The sequence below is a fragment of the Halichoerus grypus genome, chromosome 11, assembly GCF_964656455.1.
Source record: "Halichoerus grypus chromosome 11, mHalGry1.hap1.1, whole genome shotgun sequence".
Lineage (NCBI taxonomy): Eukaryota > Metazoa > Chordata > Mammalia > Carnivora > Phocidae > Halichoerus > Halichoerus grypus.
Window position 1 is genome coordinate 98,376,543 of NC_135722.1, and position 19,405 is coordinate 98,395,947.

General features: G+C 41.5%; 1 protein-coding gene across 2 annotated transcripts in view; it reads right to left on the reverse strand.

The window, feature by feature from the left end:
* Positions 1-1,808: 1,808 nt before the first annotated feature.
* The window catches only part of PAFAH1B2 (platelet activating factor acetylhydrolase 1b catalytic subunit 2), a 29,940-nt gene continuing 12,343 nt past the window's right edge, over positions 1,809-19,405 (reverse strand). For both annotated transcript variants that reach the window (XM_036104494.2, XM_036104495.2), the window contains 4 exons: positions 16,122-16,211; positions 14,715-14,831; positions 12,723-12,845; positions 1,809-7,732 (listed from right to left, as the gene is read on the reverse strand). In XM_036104494.2, coding sequence (XP_035960387.1) covers positions 7,454-7,732; positions 12,723-12,845; positions 14,715-14,831; positions 16,122-16,211 — 609 coding nt within the window. In that variant the 3' untranslated portion in view covers positions 1,809-7,453. The remainder of the gene's footprint in view (positions 7,733-12,722; positions 12,846-14,714; positions 14,832-16,121; positions 16,212-19,405) is intronic.

Consider the following 19,405-nt stretch of genomic DNA (forward strand, 5'->3'; position numbering starts at 1 on the left):
CCCACCCCCTAGGGAGGGAACAGCAAAACCCAGTTATGAATAGGTCCTTTCTCAGGTCTGGCAGTGCTGAGGAGAGAAGGCCTTTTTGTTGGCTACAGCAGTTAGCATAAAAGGGCAGTGCTGGGTCTCAAAGCCAGACTTAAGAGAGCAAAGGAGGAGATGTCAAGGCCTTGGGGCAGCCCCCTGGGCTTTCTGTGCTGGTCCAGCTACTGCATTATCTGCCATGTTATATGAAAAGCCCAACCCCAGCCCTGGCAATGAGGGCAGGGTGGGGTCACAAGGCTCAGATGACTTCCTTCTACTTCCCTGTGGGCCATCCTTCCGATCCTGAGTGCAGAAAAGACCTAGGAAATAGGACCATTAACCAGGCAGCTGATGAGGTTCCCAGCTTTCCACAGGGGGTCGAGAGTGGCCATGCCTGTGGGTGGGTGGCAGGATCAAACCCGACTTTAGAACTAAGTAACTTTTACCCAGAAAAAAAAAAGTTACACAACCAAGCCCTCTAAAGGAAATGGACTTAAGTTCCCTGTTTTCATCATGACCATAAAAGGGTCTCAGTGTATCCACGCGGAGCTCAAACAGAATTGCCCAGCAGCCGCAGCGCAAGAACTGTACAGCCCTTCTTTCTCTTCAGCGTGCAAGTGCTGTTCTTTCTCGGGGCTGCCCTTGGGTTTGGTCATCTCTCCAAGGACTATGAAAATGGGATGTGTATCAGATTAGGAATCAGAGTATTTACTCCATCATTCTGGGGCTCAGGTCTCAAACCTGTCACATGGCTTCACGGTACTATGGAAAAAGGACTTTGATGTCAGAAAGTTCTGTGTAAGTCCCTGCACTGGGCATCGTAGGCAAATTAAACTTTCTGACCCTTCAAGAGTCATGTCTTATGTCCATTTACCTCCTAAATGCAGCGCAGGGGAGCTGGGCTTGGCTGCATTCGTCATCCTGAACTACTGTCTTGAGTAGGAGGGGAGTCAAGGGAGAGCAGTTTTGACTGAGGGGGCAAATTTTCTGCCACAGACACATCAGCCACTTTTCGTTTCCTGGGCTTTCACCATTCAGACTGAGAAACGTGAACAACACATTCAGGCCTTGCATCCTGTTCCCTGCGGCCATGTGCTGGAATCAACATCAGAACTTTGCAGGAAATGAAGCTGGTCAATCAGGCTGCTGAAAACAAGGAAATAAACAATTGATCAACTCAAATCTGTCTCCAAAGATCACTGATTAAAAATGAGCCATCCTCCTATCTCAAGAAGGCTTGGGTCTCCAGCTACGAAATCAGAAGATGCAACTCAAGAAGCTTTTCCTCCTCTCTGGCTGTTATCTAAAGACAACATGGCAGCTATTCAACCCTTATTCCATGTAGTTCTCAATAATAGAAAGGGTCCCCTCTCTTTACACTCTGGCTCACATACAGGCCACCTCCCATAGCATCTCCTGTTACCTCACTGGTCCCCAGAGCCTTCACAAAGGTGATTCTCTCATTCACGATACATTTGTTCCTCTGAACCAGTCTAACTTTTTATTTGGTTTTACTTTTCCTATAAAAACTATCTTATTAATTCCGTCTAGTTTCAATCAAACAATTCCAGAAAACGTGTCGAAAACTTCTGTGATAGGTATGTATGACATCTGTTTTTGTTTTTAAAAGTGAATTTTGTTTGTCCTTATTAATAATGTGCATTGTTGCTCACAAGCAGCAGTGTGGTATCATTGAAAGAACAGGAAATGAAGTCAAAAGATTTGTATTTCAATTTCAGTATTGACAGTTACCGGCTAGATGACCATGAACAAATCACTCAATCTCCTGTTCATTCATTCATTTATTCAATGCCTAGTTTGTACTAGTCACTAAGCTAGGTGCTGGGAACATAGATACTTAAAACACATTCTCTGTTCTTAAGAATTCATAATCTAACAGTGTAGACAAATAGTAAGCATATAATAGAGAGTAAGTGCAATGATAAAAGATTTACACACGGTATTATGGGAACTCAGAGACGAGAGATCTAGTACAAACCAGAGCTGGAAATCAGGGAAATCAGGAGAAATCAGAAAACACCGCAGGAGGTGTCCGAGGGGGCTCCAGAAAGATGAACAGAAGCTAGCCTAGCAAAGGAATAGGAGCATATTCCAGACAAGGGGTCTCAACTTGGAGCAAAGTCACAGACTCGAAGTTCAGTGCTACTGGTATGAAGGTTCAAAGGGGTGGGAGGATATGAATTGAACAGGGTCAAGTCATGGAGAGCACTGGATGTTCTAATGGCTTGGGCTATGCGTAGTTATTAATGAGCTTGCTGCAAATGCGTCATGGTCAAAGCTTGAGCAGTATGTAAAATGTTTTCTGAGATCTTAAAATCGATAGCATAAAATCAAGCCAGAGTAGAAGAAAGACTGCATGTTTATCAAACCTCTAAGACCTTTGCTTCGTGGCTATGTAAAAATATGTAACCGAGTGAAGATTTCACCCCTGCTATGACTGGAGGAAAGTAGGAGATGGGACTCTCCTGCTGGTTTTGTCCAGTTTTTCCCCAAGTGGGTGCTGGTGAGGGAGCCTTCCCTCCTACCCACTTGTCCTGGCCAGTGAAGTTCACATGGGCTAGTAGTTTGGATACACTTAACAGAGGGCCTGGGCTGCTTTCATTGCTGCTCTGTGTCTTAAGGGGAACCAGTGAGCTGCTGACAAAGGCAAAGCCTCTGGGGGAGGAGAGGGCAGAGAGGAACCTGGTGTGATTAGATATGGGAGGAAGACAACTAGAAAAGCAAAAGTATCTTAGTATCTCCACATTCTATTCTCTTCCAGGAGTAAACCAGTTTAACCCAGTAGCAATCACTGCGGTGAAGAGTGATAAAGTAGATGCTACAAAAAACAGAGGAGCTTACAGTAGCTAAGGAACATTTTCCTGGCGGATCAGTTTGCTGTAATGACTGCTGGCGTGGTTGGTGGCTAGTCATCAGGCTAGGCCCTGATGGGCCAGTTGAGTAAGTGACCCTTGCTCTAGTATCACTGCTATGAAGAGGCCATACTTGGGTCAGGCTGTTTTAGACTGGGGAGGCAAAGATGCTACGTGAGAGCCGTGTCCATGCTCACAGTTCCTGTCCTGAACTCCGTGGTCACATCGTATTATGAGTCTGGTGCCACCGATGCCATTCATCTAGTTCAGATCAGGTGGTCTACAGCATACAACCAGCCTGACCTGTCTGCACAAACACTCCGGACTCATGGGTAAGGGTGGCTGCAAAGGAAGCAGCTGTGCTTTCTTAGCGTCTCTGGTATGAATGAACCCTCAACGTTTTCATCTACCCCTGTGGTCCCCGCCCCCACGCCTCAGCATATGGAAGCTGGTACCTTTCTATTTTAATTATCTTTTTGCCATTTGACTGTACTTACACTTTCCTGTTTCCTTTAAATCTTAAACTTCATTTCCCCAAGGGTGTTCCTGTCAGTCTGAACTTACTGACCTGTTAACGGCTGAGCAGTCTTTGAACCCCTTCATGTGTACCACCAAAAATTCTGGCTCCACAAACACCACAATTTCATTCTACTGCTGTTTTAAGGTAGAAAGCAAGATGGCCAGGTAACGCGTTTTAAATAAATTCTAATAATCGTGTGGCCGTGTGTAGGACGGAACAGGAGAGGAGTATACCGGCTGCAGAAAGGAAACTAGGGATGTATCTGCAACTAGAAAGACAGCCCAGATTGAATGAGTAGTGGCAAGGCGAGGACTCTGAAATCTGGTAAAGCTGGGTTCAAATCCCAGCTCAGGTACCGAAATTATAGGACTCCTTAGATGGATACCATTCATACCTCCTGGGCCTCTCAGCCAACAGCAGAATGGGGACGAATACACCTGCATAATATTAGTAGGACTTTCTCCCTAGATGGCACAGGAACTCAGAACCGTCCAATTGATTTGAAGCACTCGAGTGCATGCTGGGGGCAATAGTAGAAAGAGATATTCTAAAGTGTAAAAAAGGAAACTGATGATTATTAGTGTGAGGAAGAGAGTGAGAAACAGTGGAAATTACAAATTTAATGTGAATAAATTCTAAAGATTGAAATTAGGAAAAAAGACCAAGAGGTCAGTTTCACAGTTTAAGAATCAGTTCTTTTTAACTGACAGATACTCATAACCAATCTGAAATACTTCCTTTGACAATTTCCCCAGGTGTCTAGTTAGGACTCCTTATAACTGCTCACTCCATCCTTCCCTCCTACAGCCCTGAGATGTGATGACAGTCAGTTCAGTATATTCACTTCCCCAGAAAAGAAGGAGGATGTTCTAAGTATCCAGTGTGCTTGTGATAAGGTAGGGGAAAAAAAAAGCATCCCTTTTTCCCCTCCATTGGAATCCAGAGACTCTGATAAAGGAGACAGAAAGACATAAACAAGTTTGAGAGAAATGTTTACATTTATATTGAAATATGCACTAAAACAGAATGAGTTCTACTAGTCAATGAAACTTCGCCAAAGCAGAATCACAAACTTCTGTTGGGGAGGTCCAGTCAGCTAGCAGCAGTGATCCCCAAGCAGGAACACCAAGGAGAAGCCTGGGAGACCCCACTCCAAAAAGCCTCCTTTCAAGAGACCCCGACTCACTTCTCCCACATGCACCCACACAGATTTAGGAGCGTGGACATGCTCCTCATTTTCATATATTTTTAGTTTCTTCTTCACTGCAATAAATATAAAATTGGCAATGCTCATACACCACAGCACAGACAATATTTCAGGCTTTAGCATACAACTGTAAACAGTGACTAGATTAAAAAAAAAAAGTGTTTGTTTTTGTTTTTTAACAACAAGAGACAGAATTCTTAAGAGCAGGGCATGAGCTACACAAGATTTGTTTTGTTGGGTTAAGGTTTTTTGCAGAAGATTCTGGTTTAGACAGATGCCCCCAACAGTCGAAAAAGACCCTAAGTGGGTGCCAGACCACTGCCCGTGGCAGCCTAGAATGTGGAGGCAGCCAAACAACATGCCTTAGGTCACCCTTGGCAGTACGTCCTCAACCTGCCACATTCCCAATGTGCCCACAGAGATCCACAGCCATCACCGGCTGCCAGCTAGGTATCGGGAATGGAGGGGCAAAGGAATTAAAACTTGCTTGGGGGAGGATCAGAACACCTCTGCTAGCTGTCTGGAAAGTTGGCCTCTTAATCACAGTGACAACTAGGACATTTCACTTGGACAGTGCATTACATTTACATATACATGAGAAGTATAAAGAGAGAAATCCAAAGAGTAAGCATTAAGTTCTGTCACTGCAGCGAACAGGGATGTTAATCAAAGAAAAACAGATGAACACTTTTTGCCCTAACGCAGTGCAAAGAAAGTGGGCAAGAAATGAAAGTGGACTCAGTATCTGCACATTAGCAATGGGTCAGACTTTTATTTAAAAGGCCAGTGGTTCAAATACTATTGCTTGAAGAGCTCTGGTAGGTATAAAATGTAGTAACACCCGAGGTTTACACACATAAGCAAAGGAGCCGAAGGCCAGCTCACAAAGGGCTATTTGATCCTTAGTCAAGAGGGAAGCTAAAAGCGCATGCTGCAGGAATAACCTAACGGGTTTGTTTGGACGATAATCCCGCCCTCTGACAAATGGAAAAAGACCTGGATGAGAATCGGTCTTTTCATACACAAACTTCTCCGCCCTCCTTAGAACTATGCCTCAGCTAAGAAAAAACCTGTCCTGATAAACCCAAGAATCTGGGCTCCTAAAAAGAGAGGGAACCTTAATGTGGGAAACGAGTCTAGTAAACATCACATGTACTTTCTGTCGTTAGTGAAGACATGATACATTCAGAAATGTATTAAAAAAAAGGACTAGAAATAAGACCAAAAAAATTCCTAGAAAGACATTTCACAAGAAAAACATCAGCCCAAGTTCTATCCCTCTCAATCAGAAGTGGCTCTTAGCACAAATCAGCAACCCCCTCCAACTCACAAAAGCACCGACATTTGCCTCGCAAGCAGAACATCAAACATATTCCTTAGTCACTGAACTTGAATGTTAAGCAGAATCAGTGCAGAGCACATTTTAATAGGTTACTCCAATACCCACCTGGTCCAGTTTAAAATATTTGTTTGTAGATCCAGTTTGTACATATTCCAAAGGTATGCTGAACAATAAACCATGTATTGTCCCATTATTTTTAAAATGGCAGTTCTTGAAGCTCAAGCAAAACATTAAGATTATAAAGAGCTCTCTCGAAAGAAATCCTCAGACCCTGAAAGTCAAACAAACCTAGTTCTTTTTCACTAAAATGGTGGGATCAAGGTAGAATGCCTATTCTGAAGAGCAGCTCCATTTGTTTCCCCATGAAAAAGGCCAAATTTTTCTGGACTGATATAATTTTAAAAACTAAGCCAATAAAAAAATAAAATATACACCCTAAGATACTATAAAACTTGAAATAATGTCAGGGCTTATGGAATGGAAAATAGAGTTCTGGTTGCCTTTTTTTTTTTTTTTTCCCCCAAAAGAGGAAAGTGTAAAACATTTTGAGGGAAAAACAAAACAAACCAAACCAGAACTCCGAATCTGGACAGCACTACACAGACTACGCACAGAGCACCACACGAGAATGAGTTGCACGCACATCAGTACTATCATCATGAGAGTTAACTGGCTGGGGACTTATACTTCCAGCAAGAGCTCCTAGGTCAAAAATGTGTTAAAAGCTTGTAATGTCAACAAGGACCCCCCCCAAAAAACAAAGAGGGGATGAGGGGAAATAGGGAGGAAAGGCTGCATGCATGGGTCTATTATAGACATGATATTCAGCAGCATAAAAATAATACCCTCCGTAGAGTCCCCCAAATGGGGCAAAATCTTTCTTCCACTGCTAAACATGGGAAAGATTAAGAGAGTGGAACAAATTCACTTGTTAACCATAGCATCTCCCATATCTGAATCACAAGCACGTTCAATCTGATGCTGTATGTTAAGAAAATGTTGCGAATACATAGGAGTAAAGCAAACTAAAAACAAAGGGCTAAATTATGAACTTTAAAAACTGGAAAAGACATCTGTATTAAAGCCAAGTAGGTATGGATCCTGATCGTTACTCTATACGACATAATCCATAGAAAGAAAGGCCAAGAAAAAAAAAAAATCTTCATTTTGTTCAGTCCTTAGGCTTGATGTTGTCCTAGGAAAAACTGTGATAATTCAATGAGTGTGTCACACATACAACTAAAAGTCCCCTTCTGGTTTCAAACGAATTTAAACAACAATCTTCCTTGGCTAATTTGTCTCCTGTGTCAAACCAACCTTCTATGTACAGGACCAGTTTAAATCCCTCCTCCCCTTCAAACACTAGATATGAACATCCAGGAACATTCTACAATGCAAAGTGCCTTAGGAAAGAGAAGGATTCTGTAGTGCCAGTGATATAACTGATCTGAGGAAGCTGGGGTGCGAGTAACACTGATGGGAGCCAGTCAGGCGATGGTGGTTTGTTTCTCCTCAGGGGTCTCCTCCAACAACTGCATGATCAGTTCATGCAGGGGTTTGCAGATCTTGGCGTAGCCCCCTCCTGTGAGGTGCAGAAAATCAAACATGTCGTGGCAGGAGATGGCACCGTCCGAGTGCACGAAGCCCCCGTCTGTGTCCAGGAGCTGGACGTTGGTGAGCTTCGGCAGGGAAACCTTGAGGAGCTGGTTCACCTTGGCATTCTTTTGCCTCAACGGGTTGGGCTTCTCCCCTCGAGGTAACAAACCCTGGGGCAAAGCAGAGAACACAAGAAGACAAGGGTCACTGGTTTTTCTCTACTGACTCATCTGTGATTTCTGAGATTCCTGGAAGAACTGCTCCATTTGACACTCTTAAAACTTTGATTTCTCAAACACTAGAAACTCTGGACTAGATTGGTTTCAATGACGGTTCTCTGACCATTTCTTCTGTCTCTTCAGAAGCACCTCTTCCTCCTCCTGTCCCTTAATTGTTGGTATGCTCCAGGGTCTTGTCCTTGGCCTACTACTCGGCCCACTCTGAACACTCTAGCCTAGAACCAAACTTCCCAAACTTCCCGAAGCACTCCCAACCTGACATGTCCAAAAGCAATTCATCATCTTCTCCCCACACTATGCTCCTTCCACATTCTCTGTACCAACTGATCATTCCGACCTCCCTGCATCTTTCATCCCACATACCTTATCTATTTACCATTAAATTACTCAGCTTTTGCATCCTCAATAATTTTCAAAACATTTTTTTCTCCTCCATTCTGAGTATACATGCTGCTATGGCTTGGAGACTTACCACTGTTCTCTCAGTTAATGTAAAGTCTCCTGACTGGCCTTCCTACCTCCAGCGTGGTCTTCCCTTCAACTCATTCTCCATACAGCCATCAGAATCACCCAGCTCCAACGCACATGTATTTATGAATGCTACACGGAACCTGTACTACTGCACAAGACAAAGAGTGGGAACAACTGTGGTCTAGACGAACCAAAGCCACATAATATCTGCTAGGATAAAACAGCTATTTTCTTAATTCATTTTTAACTTATGTTAATTATCTATCTTCAGGTAAATCACGTCTGTCCTCCTATAGTCAATAAAAGTTCACCCTTACGTGTCAAGAGCAAGATTTACCATCTCAAACTAGAAATGTCCTTTTACAGATGCTGATCCTATTATAAAATTATTGTCAGACAACCTTTCAGTTGGTTTATAACTAGTGATAGCACACACCAAGTTATTCCTATGTAGGCAAAAAAATTTCTACCTATTTCTCCTACAGGCTATGGTAAGAGGTCTTATTTTACAAAAATAGATTTTCTGTGGGTATTCTACTAAAAAAAAAAAACCTTTATGCCAAACTTAAGTACTTGTTCATGTCTTTAATTCTTTTCAGCAAAATGTTGGAAGCTTTATTACCACTTTCTTATGTGACTGTATAGTTCCAAATGAGAATTATAGATAATTATGACTCTGCTACCCTAGACCATCTCCTCCTATCCTTTTGTTAAGCGGCTCAAAAATTTTACAAAGTCAATCCTAAACCCTCATTTACATAACTGTTGAAGTATTAGGCTCTGCATCTAACAGTTAACAAAAAAGAACTGCTTACATATCGGAGTCTTGCTGAGATATGAGCAACCAGGGAGGATAGCCAGTGAACAACAAACATACACTTTGTTCCGACACTCAAAGAACACCGTGACAGTCAAAGCCATAAAAAATGAGTAAGCCTTAAGAAGAGGGCACCAGGGCGCCTGGGTGGCTCAGTCGTTCAGCGTCTGCCTTCTGCTCAGGTCATGATCCCAGGGTCCTGGGATCGAGTCCCACATCGGGCTCCCTGCTCCGCGGGAAGCCTGCTTCTCCCTCTCCCACTCCCCCTGCTTGTGTTCCTGCTCTCGCTATGTCTCTCTCTGTCAAATAAATAAATAAAATCTTTAAAAAAAAAAAAAAGAAGAGGGCACCATACCTACCGGGATTTTCAAGCAAGGATGAGAAAAGCACCTTATGTATTTGCATAGCATTTTCCTTAATATGAGAATATCAAAGGTATGCCATGTGATTTTTCCCTATAATAATTAATTACTAAAATACTATTATGTTAAAAGAAACAAAAAAGAAAAATATCATGCTCCTAATCTCTTCACCACGTGACTATAGCAGACCCTTGAACAACACAGGTGTGGAGTGCACAGGTCCACTTATTCACAAATGTTTTTCCATAAATACAGTACTGTAAATCTATTTTCTCTTCCTTATGGTTTTCTTAGTCACATTTTCTTTTCCCTAGCTTTATTTTAAGAATACAGTATGTCATACATATAACAAGCCAAATATATCTTAATTGACTGCTTATCAGGAAAGCTTTTGATCAACAGACCATTAGTAAATTTGAGTGAAAAGTTATATGCAGATTTTCAACTGTATGGGGGTCAGTGCCCCTCAAGGGTTATCTGTACTTTAAGTAATTCTAAATATAATACACACACAGTTTAATATTTGGACTTTTCACTTAAGTATGTCATAAATCTTGTTTCCACACAGCTCTTGTAACTGTCATGGGATCAGGGCTATTATGTTCAGTGACTTCTGCAATCATTCCCTCACAGAATCATTTAGGGCACTGCTGATGTTTGAGTGTTGTAGAGAACACCAGTGTATACCAAATTTAAAAGTCTGGTTGAAACAAAGACTATTTATGGAGGATTTATTCAGCAACATTCACGCAACAAATATGTCCTAAGCAGCTTTGTACCAGCCACTGTACCTCAGAGGTGGACTCTTAACCACAACCCTTTCTGGAGTAAAGCAGGGATATAAGCAAGTAAATTACATTAAATACCATGTAATAAAAAAATAAGACGTGGCTCCCCACGGGCACCAGTAAGAAAAACCCAAACTCCAATATTATGCAGCCATCAAAAGGAATGAGATCTTGCCATTTTCAACGACGTGGATGGAACTGGAGGGTATTATGCTGAGCGAAATAAGTCAAACAGAGAAAGACATGTATCATATGACCTCACTGATATGAGGAATTCTTAATCTCAGGAAACAAACTGAGGGTTGCTGGAGTGGGGGGTGGGGTGGGAGGGATGGGGTGACTGGGTGATGGACACTGGGGAGGGTATGTGCTCTGGTAAGCGCTGTGAATTGTGCAAGAATTGAATCTCAGATCTGTACCTCTGAAACAAATAATGCAATATATGTTAAGAAAGAAAAAAAAAAGAAGAAGAAGAATGTAGCAGGAGGGGAAGAATGAAGGGGGGGAAATCGGAGGGGGAGAAGAACCATGAGAGACGATGGACTCTGAAAAACAAACTGAGGGTTCTAGAGGGGAGGGGGGTGGGAGGATGGGTTAGCCTGGTGTTGGATATTGAGGAGGGCACGTTCTGCATGGAGCACTGGGTGTTATGCACAAACAATGAATCATGGAACACTACATCTAAAACTAATGATGGTGATTAACATAACAATAAAAAAAGGAAAAAAAAAGAAAAACCCAAACTCCGGGTGCCTGGGTGGCTCAGTTGGTTAAGCGACTGCCTTCGGCTCAGGTCATGATCCTGGAGTCCCGGGATCGAGTCCCCATCGGGCTCTCTGCTCAGCGGGGAGGCTGCTTCTCCCTCTGACCCTCCCCCCTCTCATGTGCTCTCTCTCTCAAATAAATAAAATCTTAAAAAAAAAAAAAAAAGAAAAACCCAAACTCCTCCATCAAGGCATACAAATCCCTATGTGACTTGGCCATACCTCTTTCTCCTAACCATCCCAGCCTTAAACTTTATTCAATGACAGCCCTAGAATTCTTCAAGCACCCCCCTTCATTTGCCCAATAAACACACACAAGTATAAGACTTTCACCGTTTTTTTTCCCTCCCTGTCATGCCTTCTTTCCTTTCTCCATTTGTCTGGAGACCAATGAATTCTTTAAAAACTATAGTCAAATGTAGCTTTTACGTCTAAAATACACCCTTTCTCATGGGACGCCTGGGTGGCTCAGTCAGTTAAGCATCCGACTCTTGGTTTTGGTTCAGGTCATGATCTCAGGGTCATGAGATCAAGCCCCACATCAGGATCCATACTCAGATCCACACTGAGATTCATTCACCCTCCCTTTCTCTCCCCCTCTGTTCCTCCCCCTGCTCGAGTGCACTCACTCACTCTAAATAAAATCTTAAAAAAACAAAACAAACAAACAAAAAAAACCTGGGTGGCTCAGTCAGTTAAGTGTCTGCCTTCGGCTCAGGTCATGATCCCAGGGTCCTGGGATCAAGTCCCGCACAGGCTCCTTGCTCAGCAGGGAGCCTGCTTTTCCCTCTACCTGCCGCTTCCCCTGCTTGTGCGTGCGCTGTCTCTCTGACAAATAGATAAAATCTTAAAAAACGAAACAAAACAAAAAAACAACCTATTCTCCCCTTAGCATACTGTATAATTACTCCCATTAGCATACAGTATGCTAATTCTCTCTTTATATTGCTGTGCCCATCTACCACTGGACCAGACTGTGTGCTCCTTGAGAGGACAATGTCTTACTCATTTTTGTATGTTCAGGACCCAGGACAGTGTCTTGTACATAGTGATCCTCATGTTGTTGAATAAATGACTGTCTTCTTAACATCATCTCATTAAAGAACTGAATACATATCAGATTTCGTTCAGAATTTGGTTTTGCTACGAGTATCTATAGGTAAACTTTCATACTTAAAGACAGCTATTTATCTCTGAGACGGTGAATATTTAATGCTTTAGCTCCACAAAGGGCAGTACTCTCTATTAGGAGTAAGACCATAAAGCACCCATTTTTTTGCTAACAGAATCTCTGATGTTTTAGAGAATTCAGAGATTCTAATAAATATACCACCTTTAACATATGAACAGTGGGACTGAACAACACATCTATGTTAATCCAAAGCCAGTCTAATAAAAAGAGACTCAGGACTAGGACAAGTTTCATATGTGATTTTAAAAATTATCAGAAGACAGTTAAAAAAAAAAAAAAAAAAAACAAAGGCTACCTGAGACAACAACCTCTAAACAAGGATAAGCAGATAAAAGATGACTCCCTCAGCTGGTCTGGGAAATGATGAAACCAGTAAGACAATAGGACATATCAGAGAAGAGCCTCTCAGGAGTATCATAAACTGCTTTCACCTAAAGATTCTTTATATTCATGAGCGATCCTATTTCTAAAAACATTCCTCACCTGACCTAATGACATCAAAGACTACCGACCCAAAGGCTACATACCAATACAATGATTTTGGCCTGTGGCTGCCTTGTGTTAATAAGTTGGACGATGGCCTCGATTCCACCTGCTACTTCTTCTGCCGTATTTTCATGGTTGTTTGTTCCTACCCAGACAACAATGACCTATAATTGAGGGAAGAAAAAGAAAGCGGGGCGAGGAGTAAATAACCAAGAATAAAGGAATGTTTAGATGAAAATCTAATATTTAGATAAAAATATTTATCAATGTTTAGATAAACATCTTATTTCAAAAATCAAAAGATGGAAAGGTGAACTTGTCAAATGGTAGGGATAACTTCAACTGAGCAGCCACCTTCAAACACTGATTTAGGCCTCATAGATCTCAGGATAAATTCCAAGCAGATTAATTCCGAAGCAGTAAAACTACCCTAGGAGGAAATGACAGAATTCTTTCATCATTGTGGAGTTGGAAGCTAAGCTCTTAAAATCCAGAAACTATACAAAAAAGATAACAAATTCAACTGTGTAAAAATAAAAACTCTGCATGTTGAAGAAAATATTAAAGTGAAATCTAAGAAAGCCAGGGAAAAATATTTGCAACTCCTACCATAGAAACTCCCTGACTACAAGTATCTTCCAGAAAAAAAATAACAAAAGTACCCAAGGGAATATAACTGGTATAAATGCAGTTATACTGAAGAAAGAGTAGCTGGGGAGGAAGCTGGATGAAGTTTCAACGAGTTTTTCCTCTTTAAAAAAAAAAAAATTCATCTACGAGGTGGCTGTCACCTAGAGACATACATCTTACTATACAACCCAACAAAGTAACTTTCCACCCTGTCACAAAAGACAGGAACATGGACTAGTTTTTCTATTAGAAAGGCCAAAAAATAGCGCTTCCTGGCTGGCTCAGTCAGTAGAGCATGGGACTCTTGATCTCGGGATTGTGAGTTCAAGCCCCACATTGGGTATACAGATTACTTAAAAATAAATCTTAAAAAAAATAGAGGGGCGCCTGGGTGGCTCAGTTGGTTAGGCGTCTGACTCTTGATTTCCACTCAGGTCATGATCTCTGGGTCATGGGATTGAGCCCCATGTCGGGCTCTGTGGTCAGCATGGAGTCTGCTTGTCCCTCTCCCTCTGCTCCTCCTCCCACTCCCAGAGGCGTGCACTCTCTCTCTCTCTCAAATAGATAAATAAATAATAATAAATGAATAAAAAGGGGCGCCTGGGTGGCGGAGTCCATTAAGCACCCAGCTCTTGCTTTCAGCTCAGGATGGGTTCTCAGGGGCATAAGATCAAGGCCCGCATCGGGCTCAGCACAGAGTTGGCTTGCGATTCTCTCTCCCTCTCCCTCTGCCCCTCCCAGTCATGCTCTCTCTCTAAAATAAATAAATCTTTTTTAAAAATTAAAAAAAAATTTCTAAAGGCAAAAAATAAAATACTTTCAACAAAGCAACTGTTATCAACTTTGTTTTTTTTCTTTGTTTAGAGCTGAAAAAAATTACATGCACAGTGTGCCAACTTAGGACATTTATAATGTGTTAAGGTAGTGGGGTACACATTTAAGAACATTTGTTCATATCTGCTTCAAATTTTCTTCAGAAAAACTTGGGAGGCCTTGCTTACTAATTTGTTTATATGGTTAAACAGCTCCAAAATTACTTCCTGAAGTGAATCATGGCACTGCCACCATGGCCCTCGTCTGAGCAGATTCCCCTGGTGCTGCATTTAGGCCTACAGAATAGTGTGCCTCATGAGCATCAAATCCCTTCCTACAGCTGAAGAAGACCATTATTAACAACTACAAATACAACCTAAGCAAGCAGAACACTGATTTCTTAACACCTATCTGCAATGTTCTTAAGCAAGGACAACAGCATCATTTATCTTAAAGGGGCACAAAGCAAAGACAGTAGCGAAATAATGCTTTCAAGAAGCAGTTTGTTTTTACTAGCAGTTTCAGACAATTTTCTACCTGGAAAAGACTCAAGATTAAAGATACTCTTTAAAACATTAGTTTCATTTCACCTTAGGTTTAATATTCTCCAGTTCTCCATTCTTTAGTCTCCACAAAACATGTCTTGTTGTATCTCCCCCAATTCCAAAATTCAGTGCATGAAGTGGGGAAAAAAGCTCTCGCCATATCTAAAAGGAGAAAAAAGAGCTTTATTTAAACTGAGTGGGAAATAAAATTCTTCCATTGCAATGTGTTGTGAGGCACCTGAAAGAATAATTTTCATTTTCTATATTCAAATGTAATGCTGCAAATCATGAGCTGCTCAGTGTTTGCAAGGCTCTGAGGATGGCACTGTATCACTCAGTTCTTTCTAGGATTACTTTTTTTTTTTTAACGTATTTTTTACTTTATTTTTTAAGTAGGTTCCATACCCAACGCGGAGCCCAAAGTGGGGCTGGAACTCACAATCGTGAGATCAAGACCTGAGATCAAGAGTCGGATGCTTAACTGACTGAGCCACCCAGGCGCCCCTCTATCACTCAGTTCTTAATGCAGCCTTCGACCTCAGCTCAAGAATGGAGTCACAATGCTGTCCGATGCCCGGCAGGAGGTTCCAGCATTTATACTCAAGGTGCCAACTCAGTAAGCTCTCCTTTCCCTTTACTCATGCATCAAAATGAATAGGGTGAAGTAGAAACATGAGATGAAGAAATTTAGAGCACTGGAGCCAGAAAGGAATCAAGCTATCTTTTCCTTTAACTGCCCCTGGAAGAGCGCAAATCTTAAAAAAAGATGTGGAACACAAAATATGGGGCACCCGGGTGGCTCAGTCATTCAGCGTCTGCCTTCGGCTCAGGTCATGATCTCAGGGTCCTGGGATCGAGCCCCGCATCAGACTCCCTGCTCAGCAGGGAGTCTGCTTCTCCCTCTCCCTCTGCCTGCCATTCCCCCTACTTTGCTCTTTCTCTCTGTCAAATAAATAATATCTTAGAAAAAAAATACGCAAAATAAGGGGCGCCTGGGTGGCTTAGTCAGTTAAGCATCCGACTCTTGGTCATGATCTCAGGATCATGGGATCGAGCCCCACATCGGGCTCTGCGCTCAGTGTAGAGTCTGCTTGGGATTCTCTGCCTCCCTTTCCCTCTGCCCCTCCCCCTCCTCCACATTCTCTATTAAATAAATAAATAAATCTTTAAAAAAATATACAAAATAAGAAAATGTAAAACACAGTAAGACTGTGTGGCACTGTGTGGCAAAAAAGGGAGCTGAGTTAGAAACAATTCTGAATTTTTTGTCTCATCATGCTTGGTGGCACAAAGAATCCCATTATGGAGGTCTGACCTCCCTCGCACTCTGAACTAGAGCTTCTCTAAAGTGTCATGAATAAGCCTACAGATTCAGCTCAGAGTGAAAGTTTGCTAGCGATGAATGGGTTTACTTTGGTAGCCAAGACCCACCCTCCCCCCTTCCACCTTTACCTCATATTGCTGCATTAACTGCACCATGGAATCCCCCACAAACAGTACATCAGGCTCTTTGTCTTTACAGTCCAGGACAAATCTGTTGTGCTGGTTTGAAAAAGGAAGAAAAATTAGAAACTGGCATTTCTTTCTCAGTGAGAGGTCTTGGCCTAGACAGAACAGTTGTCCAACCAGTTACTCTGCTGTTAAACATTCTATTTATTCCGTCTGAAATAAACTACTAGGACTTTCTTCCCACCCTTACCACACTGATCATTCTAATATGCTAAGAAAACTGGAATTCTATTGAAACCAGAATGGAAAAACACACTTAACATGTTTTTTTAGAAGTTTATCTTTTCCTCAAACTCTTTGAAAGATAATTTCAGACACACAGAAAAGCCACAGTCCAATGAACAGCTGTATACCCTCTGCCTGTATTCAACAATAATGTTCTCCCATATTTGCTTTCTCTGTTTGTGTTTGCTGAACCATTTGAAGGTAAGTGGCAAATGCTATGGTTCCTCACCCTTACATATTTCAGCATGAGTAAGGACAGTCTCCTATAAAACCACAAAACTATTATCACATCTAAGACAATGAACAATAGTGCCATAATATTCAGTCCATATTCAATTTTTCCAGTTGTTCCAAGAGTTGGATAAAGTATTATAGCTCTTTTTTTGAACTAGGAACCAATCAAGAATCATGTATCTTATTTGGATGTTTTAACATGGCCTTTGAAAATGCCTGTTCACCTCCAACTCTGAGACAATGGCAAAGTGGGAGTCAATCCTTTCTCAGTCGAATCCAAATCTATACGCAGTGGTGACCATGACCTAGTCCTAGAGTACTTCTCTCTGCTGCAAGGGCACAAGACACTTTTAAAATGGATTTTACTCATCAATACTAAAGGACTCGCTATGTCTCTCTCTGTCAAATAAATAAATAAAATCTTCAAAAAAAAAATACTAAAGGACATAGTTGAAGTTTCTATATTCATCCCTGAAATAAATGTACATGATACTCTAGGCAACAGTCTTTAACCCAGTTCTAGGGAAAGGTCTGAATGCTGTTCCTTTTTCTCAAGCTCTACATTCAACGATGCTTTCCTTAGGAATTAAGTTATATTTAAGTGTTTCTGCTGCTAAATATCTGTGCAGGTAACACTGTGGTGAATCGGAGATACTCATCTGCTATGGGTGAAAATACAAAAATACTTCTGGAAATAATTTGACAATTAAAAGAGCTCCTCCTGTAGAGTGACAGGATTTGATATAGATTTTCCTTTTTTTTTTTTTAAAGATTTTATTTATTTGACAGAGAGAGAGAGACAGCGAGAGAGGGAACACAAGCAGGGGGAGTGGCAGAGGGAGAAGCAGGCTTCCCGCAGAGCAGGGAGCCCGATGTGGGGCTCGATCCCAGGACCCTGGGATCATGACCTAAGCCGAAGGCAGACGCTTAACGACTGAGCCACCCAGGCGCCCCCCTTTTTGTTTTTTTAAGATTTTATTTATTTGAGAGAGAGAGAGAGTCCAAGTGGGGGAGGAGCAGTCGGGGAGGGAGAGAATCTCTCCAGCAGACTCCACATTGAGCACGGAACCCAACTCGGGGCTTGACTTCAAGACCCTGAGATCAGGACCTGAGCTGAAACCCTGAGCTGGATGCTTAACCGACTGAGCCACCCAGGTGCCCACAGATTTTCCTTTTTTTACATCCACGTTTTGTGTAAATAAACTTTTTAAATTACTACTATTTCAATAAGTATTTTTAAACTGAAGAGATAAAACGGGCACGAATAAAACCGTAGCTGGTGAGCAGGTACGCTTCCACACTTCTCCTCTCCACTGTAGTACTACAGCGCCAACTACCTCTCAGTACCGGTAAAACAGTTCACAGTTCTAGAATGTCATGGAATTTAAGCTCTGCTGTCTAAAGGTTCTGGTACTCTATGTTTTCTTTTTAAGTATAAAAGTAGGTACAATAAGTTTGGAAAAATAGATCAAAACAAAACACTTAGAATTCTACCATCTTAACCCAGTAACTATCATTTGGGCATATTTTCCTTTTTTTTTTTTTTTTTTTTTCCACAGGCCTCCCTAACCTTTTTTTAAACAGTTGACTCACTATGTGTACCTCTTTCTGGCACAATAGCTTTGGGGACAGAACAGCCTATGCTCAAATTCTAGCTTGCCTACTTTCTAGTCCAGAAAGCATATAACTAGTATCACCCTTAAAAAAACTTAATATGAAAAATATCAAACGTACACGAAAGCAGAATAGGGTAGCTCTATTTTTAACATCTTGAGGAACCTCCATGCTGTTTTCCAGAGTGGCTGCAACAGCTTACATTCCTACCAACAGTGTAAGAGGGTTCCCCTTTCTCCACATCCTCCCCAACACTTGTTGTTTCCTGTCTTTGTTAATTTTTGCCATTCTAACTGGTGTAAGGTGGTATCTCATTGTGGTTTTGATTTCTATTTCCCTGATGGCTAGTGATGTTGAACATTTTTTCATGTGTCTGTTAGCCATTTGTATGTCTTCTTTGGAGAAGTGTCTGTTCATGTCTTCTGCCCATTTTGACCTACAGAATCTCCCACAGTCTGGATTTTGTTGACTGTATTCCTACGGTGATCCTAGTGGACACGTTCATCTGCTCCAGGTATTTCCTGATATGTGGTATGGTATTTTGGCAATGCTTCATAGGAAATATTATCACTTCAAAACTTGTTTTGAAATAATTTTAGATCTACAGAAGAGTTGCAAAGATAGTACAGTATTCCCATATACCTTTCACTCAGTTCCCTCCAATGTTAACATCTTACATAAGCATGATACATTGGTTAAACTAAGAAATTAATATTCATAAATAGTATCAACTAAAATAGCTTACTCAGGGGGCACCTGGCTGACTCAGTCAGTAGAGCATGGGACCCTCCATCTCAAAGTTCTAAGTTTGAGCCCTGCATTGGGTGTAGAGATTACTTAAAAATAAGATAAAAATCTTAAAAAAAAAAAAAAGTTTACTCAGATCTCACCAATTTTTCCTCTATGTCCTTTTCCTGTTCCCAGGACCAATTCAGGGTATCACATGGCATTTAGTCTACATGTCTCCTTGGTCTCTTCCATCATGGGACAGTTTCTTGGTCTTTCCCTGTATTTCATGTCGTTGACACATTTAGTAGTAGTCAGGTGTTTTGTAGAATGTCCCTCAATTTGGGGCTGATTATTTTGTCACGAATACACTGAGGTGATGAATTATTCTGGAAGCCTACCATGGAGATGATGTGTGTGCCCTTGCT